A 12,081-nucleotide genomic window follows, 5' to 3' on the forward strand; every position below is an offset into this window, starting at 1 on the left:
GTAGAAGATTTAAAGAACAAACAAACAGAGATGAATAATACAGTAACTAAAATGAAAACTACACTAGAAGGAATCAATAGCAGAATAACTGAGGCAGAAGAACGGATAAGTGACCTAGAAGACAGAATGGTGGAATTCACTGCTGCGGAACAGAATAAAGAAAAAAGAATGAAAAGAAATGAAGACAGCCTAAGAGACCTCTGGGACAACATTAAATGCAACAACATTCTCATTATAGGAGTCCCAGAAGGAGAAGAGAGAGAGAAAGGACCAGAGAAAATATTTGAAGAGATTATAGTCGAAACTTCCCTAATGTGGAAAAGGAAATAGCCACCCAAGTCCAGGAAGCACAGAGAGTCCCATACAGGATAAACCCAAGGAGAAACACGCCGAGACACATAATAATCAAATTGGCAAAAATTAAAGACAAAGAAAAATTATTGAAAGCAGCAAGGGAAAAACGACAAATAACATACAAGGGAATTCCCACAAAGTTAACAGCTGATTTCTCAGCAGAAACTCTACAAGCCAGAAGGGAGTGGCATGATATACTTAAAGTGATGAAAGGGAAGAACCTACAACCAAGATTACTCTACCCGGAAAGGATCTCATTCAGATTCGATGGAGAAATGAAAAGCTTTACAGACAAGCAAAAGCTAAGAGAATTCAGCACCACCAAACCAGCTCTACAACAAATGTTAAAGGAACTTCTCTAAGTGGGAAACACAAGAGAAGAAAAGCACCTACAAAAACAAACCCAAAACACTTAAGAAAATGGTCATAGGAAAATACATATCAATAATTACCTTAAACGTGAATGGATTAAATGCTCCAACCAAACGACACAGGCTTGCTGAATGGATACAAAAACAAGACCCATATATATGCTGTCTACGAGAGACCCACTTCAGACCTAGGGACACATACAGACTGAAAGTGAGGGGATGGAAAAAGATATTCCATGCAAATGGAAATCAAAAGAAACCTGGAGTAGCAATACTCATACCAGATAAAACAGACTTTAAAATAAAGAATGTTACAAGAGACAAGGAAGGACACTACATAATGATCAAGGGATCAATCCAAGAAGAAGATATAACAATTATAAATATATATGCACCCAACATAGGAGCACCTCAATACATAAGGCAATTGCTAACAGCTCTAAAAGAGGATATTGACAGTGACACAATAATAGTGGTGGACTTTAATACCTCACTTACACTAATGGACAGATCATCCAAACAGAAAATTAATAAGGAAACACAAGCTTTAAATGACACAGTAGACCAGATAGATTTAATTGATATTTATAGGACATTCCATCCCAAAACAGCAGATTACACTTTCTTCTCAAGTGCACATGGAACATTCTCTAGGATAGATCACATCTTGGGTCACAAATCAAGCCTCAGTAAATTTAAGAAAATGGCAATCATATCAAGTATCTTTTCTGACCACAACACTATGAGATTAGAAATGAATAACAGCAAAAAAGAAGAAAAAACCACAAACACATGGAGGCTAAATAATACGTTGCTAAACAACCAAGAGATCACTGAAGAAATGAAAGAGGAAATCAAAAAATACCTAGAGACAAATGACAATGAAAACACGACAATCCAAAACCTATGGGATGCAGCAAAAGCATTTCTAAGAGGGATGTTTATAGCTATACAGGCCTACCTCAAGAAACAAGAAAAATCTCAAATAAACAATCTAACCTTACACCTAAAGGAAGTAGAGAAAGAAGAACAAAAAAGTCCCAAAGTTAGCAGAAGGAAAGAAATCATAAAGATCAGAGCAGAAATAAATGAAATAGAAACAAAGAAAGCAATAGCAAAGATCAATAAAAGTGAAAGCTGGCTCTTCAAGAAGATAAACAAAATTGATAAACCGTTAGCCAGACTCATCAAGAAAAGAGGGAGAGGACTCAAATCAATAAAATTAGCAATGAAAAAGGATAAGTTACAACAGACACCACAGAAATACAAAGCATCCTAAGAGACTGCTACAAGCAACTCTATGCCAATAAAATGGACAACCTGGAAGAAATGGACAAATTCTTAGAAAGGTATAAGCTTCCAAGACTGAATCAGGAAGAAATAGAAAATATGAACAGACCAATCACAAATAATGAAATTGAAACTGTGATTAAAAATCTTCCAACAAACAAAAGTCCAGGACCAGATGGCTTCACAGGTGAATTCTATCAAACATTTAGAGAAGAGCTAACACCCATCCTTCTCAAACTCTTCCAAAAAATTACAGAGGAAGGAACACTCCCAAACTCATTCTATGAGTCCACCATCACCCTGATACCAAAACCAACCAAAGGTACTACAAAAAAAATTACAGACCAATATCACTGATGAATATAAATGCAAAAATCCTCAACAGAATACTAGCAAACTGTTCCTTCAGTAAGTCCGAAAGAGAAAAACAAATATCATATGTTAACGCATATATGTGGAACCTAGAAAAATGGTACAATTGAACCAGTTTGCAGGGCAGAAATTGAGACACAGATGTAGAGAACACACTTATGGACACCAAGGGGGTAAAGTGGCGGGGGCTTGGGGGTGGTGGTGTGATGAATTGGGCGATTGGGATTGACATATATACACTGATGTGTATAAAATTGATGACTAATAAGAACCTGCTGTATAAAAAAATAAAATAAAATTCAAAAAATAAAAAAATGATACATTCCATATAGATTTGATATTAAAATATTTTTAGAAGAGTACAACCAAAACATAGGAAAGTCTTTTTATAGTCCTAAAGCACAAAGGCCTTTAAACTTCTGATTTATTTAAAAATTTTTCACTTTGAAATGATTCCAGAATTTTTACAAAGAATTATCATATATTCTTCCAATATACAAATGTTAACATCTTATGGAACCACAGTATAATTATTAAAACCAGGAAACGAACATTGATATACTATTATTAACTACTTCATTGACTTTACTCAAGTTTTTCTAATTGTCCCACCAGTGTCCTTATTCTGGTCCAGGATTCACTCCAGGATCCTGGATGTCACATTTAGTTGTTACGTCTCCTTAGTCAGTTTTAATCTGGAAGAGTCCCTCAGTCTTTCTTTGTCTTTCAGGACCTTGACATTTTTGAAGAATACTGGGCAGGTATTTTTTAGACCATTGCTCAAGGTGGACTTATCTAATGTTGCTTAATGATTAAATTCAGATTTTTCTATGGCAAGAATACTATAGAAGTGATGTGGTGTCCTTCTCAGTGTGTCATATCTGTAGATATATGATGTCAATTTCAGAAGCCTTTTAAAGTGTGACATAAAATCAGAAACCATAGAAGACTAACTTGACCAAATAAACATATAAATTTTCATCATGGCAAAAATATCCCGTAATAAAAAATACAAATAGAAATGTGATATAAATGACTCAGGGCAAATGACAGTGTGAGAAACTCATAAGTTGGTGGGGGTCTAAACTGATAGAGTTTTTATGAAGGATGTTCTGGCAGTATATACCAAAATTAAGAATATGCATTACCTTCCATCTCAGAAGTTCTTTTTCTAAGAATTTATCCTATGAACAGTTAGGATGGTATAAATATAGTTATAGTACTTGATATAGGAAAGTACTTGATGAAGGTATAAGAACACTTTAGCAGCATTGTTTGTAATATGGAATATTTTGAAACAACTTGAAAATTTAAGAATAGGAATTTGGTTAAATAAATTATTCCATAGAATGGAATAATATGCACTTGTTAAAGAATAAAGTAGCTTTCATGCATTTTCATGGAAAATTGTCAATATAATCTATTGAAGAATATATACTGTGTGATCCCATTTGTGTTTTCTAAAGATTGCATTCTTTGTAAAGCATAAAAACAACTAGAAAATTATGTACCAGGCTGTTAACAGTGACCGTCTCTCTGTGGGATGATTGTGTAGGGACACTTAGGGTTTCTCCATATTATTTGAGCATTTTGTAATAATCATCTATTATCAGCAAATAGAACATTTACACAGAAAATAACTCTGAACATAATATGCATATCCTGCCATCCTGTTGATATTTTGACATTTGAAGTTTTGTGCATGTATATAAGCATATATAATTATCTTTTTATACAGTGAGATTATATGCTTTGTGTCATTTTGAAATTTCTTTTTTCACTTCATGTCAGAAAATTTTAGATCATTAAGTATTTTTAATTCATCATGGCTTTTAATGGCTCCACAGTATTCCACTATTTGGATATACTACATGTGTATGTATAAATGTATGCATGCATGCAACTATCTTCGTAACCAGTTTCCAGTTGTTGCCTATTTAGTTTGTTTATAAATTTTTATTTTAGGTAGTAATACAGTATCTTTCCTTATAGGTTAAGTTTTGTGTGTATCCATGCTATTTCCTTAGAATAAAATTAGATTTGTTGGTTCAAAGGTATGCACATGTGTAAGATTTCTGATATATATTGCAAAATTATTCTGAAGAATAATTGGATTGGCAAACTTTTTCTTAAAATACCAGACAGTAAGTGTTTAGGCTTGTGGGTTGTAAGATCTGTGTCCCAACTACTCAACTCTATGACCGCAAGTTGTAAGCAGCCATAGACTATAAGTAAATGGGTGTGGCTATGTTCCAATAGGTTGCCAACCTCTTTACTGTAACTACCATTTTACCATAAATAAATGAATGTGTCTATTTGTTCTTACCTTTGCCAGCACTGGTTTTCTATTTAAAAAATTAAAATAATGGTTTTTATCACAAAAGTGGCATATATATTTTGGAAAATAGGAAAATGTGGATGAGCAAATATTAAAATACACACACACACCATATACTTATCACCCAGTAATTATGGCTGTTAACATCTTAGTATATATTCTTTCAGAATATTTTCTACATGTATCTAAAGATATATATATTTTTTAAACGAAAATGAGATCACACTATATGTACTATTTTTTAACCTGCTTTTTTCAGTTAATGATGTTTACTTTTTCATGTCAACAAGTCTTCATTTCATGTAATACTCAATCCATCTTCAAATTTTGCCTGTTGGCCCCAAATCTCTTTTACTGCTGGAATGTCAGCACCAGGATCCAACCCAAGACTGCCTTGAACATCCAGTGTTTATGTTCATTAAATACATCTTATTCTAGAAGAGTCTCTATATTCATGAGAGTTGTTGAAAAGCGCAACCCATTTGTCCTGCAGGATATGCACAGATTTGTTTGGTGGCTTCCTTGAGTTTTCATTTAGCTTGTTCCTTGTCATAGTCAGCTCAGGCTGCCATAACAAAATATCATACACTGGATGGCATAAGCAACAGAAATTTATTTCTTCACAGTTCTGGAGGATGAAAGTCCAAGATCTGGGTACCAGCATGATCAGGTTCTGGTGAGGACTCTCTTCTTGGCTTGCAGACAGCCACCTTCTCACTGTGTCCTCACATGGCAATGAGAGACCTTCCTCTTATAAGGCCACCAATCTTATCAGAGGAGGACCCCACCCTTATGACCTCATTTATCCTTAATTACTTCCTAAAATCTCTGTCTTCAAATACAGTCACACTGGGTGGGGGGATTAGAGCTTCAACATATGAATTTGGGGGAAATATAGTTCAGTCCATAGCATTCCTGTAGCCCTTTATATTTCCTGTAAACTGGAAATTAGATTCAGGTTAGTTGCATTTGGCTAGAATACATCATAAGTGAAGTTGCATGATTTATAAGTGCATCACACCAGGTGATACATAATATCTGGCTATTTCTTACTACCTTTAAAAAATATATCTGTCGGTTTGATAAGCAATTTCTGGTTATTGCCAATTTTTACATCTTTGTCATTGTTTTCATCTGCATTTCTCTGATTAAGTATTTGCCTTTTGAAGATGTGAAGGGAAAGGGAAAAATGCATAGAAAATTAATTAAAGTGAGAAATCAGAAAGATTGGCTTGGATGGAAGAGGGAAAAATAAGAGGACAGTTGCAGACAATTGTTATCGAGCTTGCTTTCCTCTTTCAATCTTTCCTAGTTGTGAGTTTTATTTTGGTCTATTTGAGACCATGGTGATCATGCTGAAATTCAAGTCTTTTTGTCAGTAGCACCTCAGTTACTCAGTGGAAGGTAGGTTGCTGAAGTGTGCACAACGGCTGAGAGACTGAGCATTCCTAGGAAGTCTCCTCTAACACATTGCTGGGAAACTGTGAGATCACAGTCCTGCGGTCCTTTGGCTCCTGAGTCATGCTTGCTGATATTTGAACCCTCTTTTGCTTTAAGCCCAGAAAGATTGGTGCTGATAAACAGTGTAGAAATGAGTGTGTCGTTATTCCTTAATGATGATTACCCAGTAGAGGGGTGGGATAGGGAGGATGGGAGGGAGGCTTAAGAGGAAGGGGATATGGGGATATATGTATGCATATGGCTGACTCACTTTGTTGTACAACAGAAACTAGCACAGCATTGTGAAGCAATTATACTCCAATAAAGATGTATTAAAAAATAAAATAAAATATCGGCAAACTGAAAAAAGAAAAAAAGTAAACGCAGCACAGCTTCATCCACTTAAAAATTCTCTAGTATTTTGGCTAATGACATTTATCTTATGGTATGTAAATGCAAAATTTGACTTAAAATTAGTTTTCAGTGTCATAGTAAACTTACAGTATAACTGTTTTCTTCAATCCAGAGAATGTCTTTCTATCCTGCACGTAATTCAGAAGAACAAAGTTGAGCAGCAGTTCTTCTATGAGTTTGAAGGTGGCGTCAAGCTTGGAATAGGGGCCTTTAATTTGGTAAGTGATCAGAAAGCAACCAGAATCTTTTGTACAAGAACCTTAGGTTTTCAGTGCCTCTGCTACTGCATTTGAACCTCACCCTGAACCACTACCTGGGTTTGGTTGGCAAGTGGCTACAGTGGGATCAGTTTTCTTGTGCTGTGAACCAGTGGGGGCTTTGGCCAGAATGTGCTGTAAAGTTCTGCACATGCTCAGAATAGTTTTCGATTGTATAATAAGGGAAGCATGCAGCTCTCTGAATGGACTAGTAACATTTTTTGGTAATAAGGAGCTTGAAATTCAGTTCTATTTCCACATCAGAAATATTATTGCTATAGCAATGGTGGCTCTGAAATTGAAAATAGGTGAGGGAACAATATAGTTTGAGGGATGATGAAGCTCTGGGGTAGATGAAGGGTTTGAGTGGATATCTGTCCAATTGCTATATTATTTAGATATTTTGATATTAAGGTTTGACTGGAATTGGTGAGAAAATTAAGTGGTAAAGGGAATCCCACACATAAGTGTATACACTACCGTGGCCGCTTTGTTCATGAGCCCATTGGTTGATGACAGAGGTGGCTGAGGAGAGAGGCTGGCTAGTGTCCACAAAATGAATCACCCTATCCACTTGATTATTAAAATCTTCCTCTGCTGAGGTCAGCCTTTGGTGAACATTCACATGGGACACAAATATCTTCACATTTTTTGCCCATTCTGAGATGTCTGTCCGTATACCTGTTTCCCAGAGCTCCTTGTCATCAGTTTTCCCATCATGTTCTTTCTAAAGCCCTGACCATCCAACCAAACCACTGGCAACCACCCATGAATCAGTAAATAATTGCATATATGGCCATTTCTCCTTCCAGGCAAAGTGAACAAACAGGGCACTGCTCAAAGTTCTGCCCTGGGAGGACTTCCCTTTATCCTACTCTTTAGGGATGTCCCAGAGAGGGGCTGTAGTGCTGTAGGTGTCTACTTCTGGGTCATGCCTGCATATCTGAAGAATACAACAGACTTTTGCTTTTGGAAAAGGATGCTAAAAGAAACACTTTGGAGGTGGACACTGGGGATTATCTTCTCATCACTTTATCAACCCACATGAAAGGAGCAAGTGTTCTTTAGAGCATTCTGAAAAAGCCAGGTTTTTTGTTTTGTTTTGTTTTTAACTTTTTAGGTGTATTGTCTTAACTAAATGAAATTAAGTCACAAGTAATGATTATACTAGGTGCAGTATGTGGTGATTGAGACGTGTCCAGTGGTTTAAACTTGGTTCTAATTTTTCATATTACTGAATCATTAAAACTTGAAGTTGGTTAGAGTTTAACATTTATCTACAGTTAGATGTACTAACAGTAAGTACACTTGTATTTTTTTCTTACAGATGCTGTCCCTTTTACCAGCACGGATTATCAGACTACTAGAATTTATAGGATTTTCTGGAAATAGGGTACAAAATTAATTTTTTCTTAATTTTGACAAGGAAAATAAAAGTTATTTATTGAATATGAGGGAAATACAACATGTCCTCATAGCTAGCAATTTGTTTTCAGAACAATGAAGAGGCATTGGGTCTTGATTATATTTTTCAGGAGTTAGAGATGGTTTTTCTATTGAAAGTCAAAAATTTTCATCTTTGTTATTTAAATTCTGGGATTAAAATTTATGTTTTACTAATATTGCTGCTTGCTGGATCTTTAGTACTCATGTGAGGTTAAAATATGCTTCCCTAACATTTTTGCAACCCCAGAGTTTCCTGCAAAACCAAGAAATTAGGCTAGATTTCCCTGTCTAACATTTTATGATTCGTATGGATCAAGCATAGTTGCAGTTCTTTTGGTTTTCCTTGTTTTTACACGTTTCACTACAAAACTAAGCAAGGAAATTTGTTTTCCATGAGTTTTGTTTGTTATAGTTCTGTGTGGTTGTTTTTGTAGTGTATAACATTTATTAATCATAGCACTCAATATGCTATTACCAGAGTTGCTTTATTGCAAAAGTTGTCCCTGTTAGTCCAGAGAGCAGGTTTTGAGAAATAGATGAGAACAGGTACAAGAAGCTGTAATTTTTTTCCCTATTTATTCCACTGTCCAGGTTCTCCATAAGTATTATGTATTTATGGTGATCCCTTCCTGATATGGTCTATCTATTCAGACTCTGTATTTTATCGTTACCCTTCCCCTCTACTATTCATCTTCCACCTTATTTCTTTAGTAGCTCCAACTTGCCCCTTGAATAAAGTCCAAACTATAGCATGGATTCAAGGGCCCTAGGATCTGAGTCTAGCCAATGCTTCTAGCCTACTACCCATCCTTTTTGCTTCCCTAGTGTTCCTGCTAAACTGGGCAAATGGTTGTTCACCAGATAGACCCTGTGCTTTTCTGTTGCCATGCTTCTGCTGGTGTCTGTTTTGGATGTCCTCCCCAACTGGCATCCTCCCAAATAATGTCTCTTGAGAGCCTCTCCATCCATTAGGATTGAGATAAATGTCACCTATTCCACAAAGCTTTCTCTTATCTTCTCCCAACAAAGCTCAAGTATTCCTAACTTTCAGAATCATTTACTTATCTCTCTTATGGCCCTTGCCATATTCCAGTAAAATTATGTGTTCATGTACTACCTTCGCTATTTGATGGAAAGATCTTTGAAGACATAGAACTGTATATATTCATACCCACCGTAGCATTTTGTACTTAGATCCTCAATATGTTTTAATAAATTAATATTTATATAAGAGAAATACAGCATTTTCTATGAAATGAGCTCTACCTTTTTCTCTCCCTAAGATCACATGATATAAGAATTTGGGAGATTGTCTTATGCCAGTTTAAAATGTAAAATTTGCTTCTAGTTAGATACTACTGCTATTCTAAGCTCTTGAAAAATAAACCCCACCTTCCTGGAGAGTGGGGATCCATGAGCTAGCATTTTAAAGTCTCTGAATATGATGTTTCAATCATGCTCTTCTCATTCTAAAATGCCTCTAATTCCCATAGGAGTTGGGCATCCTGCAGTTACGGGAAGGTGCCTTAGGAAGAAGCATGAGGTCTCCACTATGCTGCTTAACTATGCTAGCTTTTCATACTTATATCTCCCTGATACTTGGTAAGGACTGGATTATATTTCACATCATTGAAAGTTGATTATCTTTCATCTGAGTAAGTAAAAATTTAGAAAAATCAGTAAGAGGTCGTAGTCTGTATTTACCTTTTTTTTGAGCAAAAGTGAAAAATTGTGACATTTCTCATAGTAACATTTGGCAGAGGGGGTGGAGGGTTTCTTTCATCAAATTCGTTGTAATCAGTTCTCAGCTAAAAAATTCTATAAAGCTTGTTTAAGGTGATCTATTTTTAGCATATTACATTTCTTTTTTTAGCAGAAAATTAAATTTTTGGTTAAAATAAGTTCAATATTGCTATTAAAACCAGAAATTTCAATTAGGAACTGAAGGCAACCACCTCTGCTCCTAAGAATTTGCCCTAGAGCTTTCTTAAACTAAAGTCATAGATGAGACTTGTCTTCTTTTATTTCCCAAATATTAAAATGACAAATTAACAGTTTTCATGTTTTCCACGAATAGGTCTTTGCTATATTATAATGAAATTTGGAGAAATAGTTATACATGTCAACCACATTTCTTGAAGACTGAGGCTTTTCCTGTTAAATTTCTAGGTACAGGAGAAGTGAATGTTGTGGAAGCAGAGCGTCTCCTTGAACCCTACCTCCAGCAGTTTCCAAATGTACGCTTAGAATTTCAAGTGTCTTTTTCAACCATAATCAATCAACCAGGGTTGACCATTGAACAGTCTGTTTCTCCCTCCGCAGGGCTCCCTCATGTTGTTTTATCATGGCCGGATAGAGCTGCTGAAAGGAAATGTGGAAGAGGTAACTTATTTGAAGGGGTCATTTGGGGGGCTGTCTATATGGTGGAGTTGCGTAGTGCACCCATTCCAAATGAGCAAGTCCAGCTCTATGCACTAGACAGAAATAAAGGGAAAATATGTAATTAAAAAGCCAAAAGTTAATTGTGTGGATGCACTCTATGATATATAGTAAACTACTGAATATACTCTACATTTGCACATAAAGTACCTGAGGCAATTCAGGGTAGGATATAGAAATACAGTTGGGCAGTTTAAGGGGCTTTCAAAAATCTTTGACTACTATCCATCTCGGTATTACATATTGGCTTTGGAATCTTGCCCCTGCATAAAGGTCACTCCACTGTACTACATGTGTGCTCCCCATCAAAGGAAATTATTCACTAATTCCCTTGAAGAAGAAGAGTGAATAGCCTTTTATATAAATATACTCATGAACAATTTTCTTCTACACAAATGGAGTCAAACATGTATTTTTCCTTGATTTGATTTTTTTCTACTTACAATACATCTTGGATTTCTTTCCAGGTTAGTATTTCTAAATCTTCCTCATTCTTTTTGATGGCTGGGTTTCATTCAATGAGATGGATATACTGTACTTACTAAAGCAGCCCACTATTGATAGACATTTGGCTACTATACATAATGCTGTTGTAAACATTATTATGTGTATATTTCTGTGCAAAAGTGTATTTATATAAGATCGATTCTGATAATGAGGATTTCTAGGTCAAAGATGTTTGCATTTTGATAAATTCAGACAACTTGCCCTCCTAATAAGGCTAGTCCATTTAAACTCCTGTAAAGATATGAGAATACTTGTTTTCAGTGCTCTTTGGCAACTCTGGTCATTATTTATCTGTTTTATTTTTGCCAATGTGATGGCTGAAAAATGATAATCTAATCTTTTAATTTATCTTTTCCAGTGTAAAAATTTCTTCATATGTATATTTGCCACTCATTATCTTTTTCTCTAATTTCCTGTTTATATCTTTAAACAATTTTCCCACTGAGTTGTTTGTCTTTTTTTAAGGATTTTATAAAATTGCTGTATAAGGGTTGATCCTTTGCCCGTTACGCATATAGCGATATCTTCTCCCAGTCTGTCCATTGCCTTTAACTTTGTTTAAGGTATATTTTACTCTCTGGAAGTTCTAAATTTATTGTCAAATCTTTTCTTAAAGGACTTCTGCATTTTACGTCTGTCTTAAGAAAGGAACTTTGCTACTCCCACATTATAAAGTTCCATGGCCCTCTCACAAAGTTACATAAAGAGGCGAAATTTAACTGTATTGTTGCATGTAAGGAAAGGAATGTGTTGTCGTATTGAGTGGTTTCATGAGTGATGATTTTGCTCTTTTTGTACAAAGTGTTTTATGTATTTTTCCATTAGGTTATTATCTCCTTGTCTAATATCTGGA

The 12,081-nt window shown here is 35.4% G+C and overlaps 1 protein-coding gene across 1 annotated transcript in view; it reads left to right on the forward strand.

The window, feature by feature from the left end:
* TTC39B (tetratricopeptide repeat domain 39B) overlaps positions 1-12,081 on the forward strand; it is a 136,168-nt gene that overhangs the window by 97,454 nt on the left and 26,633 nt on the right. Inside the window, exons 9-13 of the mRNA XM_019934851.3 lie at positions 6,692-6,797; positions 8,164-8,229; positions 9,776-9,884; positions 10,452-10,519; positions 10,605-10,664. Coding sequence (XP_019790410.1) covers positions 6,692-6,797; positions 8,164-8,229; positions 9,776-9,884; positions 10,452-10,519; positions 10,605-10,664 — 409 coding nt within the window. The remainder of the gene's footprint in view (positions 1-6,691; positions 6,798-8,163; positions 8,230-9,775; positions 9,885-10,451; positions 10,520-10,604; positions 10,665-12,081) is intronic.

The sequence above is a fragment of the Tursiops truncatus genome, chromosome 6 (assembly GCF_011762595.2).
Source record: "Tursiops truncatus isolate mTurTru1 chromosome 6, mTurTru1.mat.Y, whole genome shotgun sequence".
NCBI classification, from domain to species: domain Eukaryota; kingdom Metazoa; phylum Chordata; class Mammalia; order Artiodactyla; family Delphinidae; genus Tursiops; species Tursiops truncatus.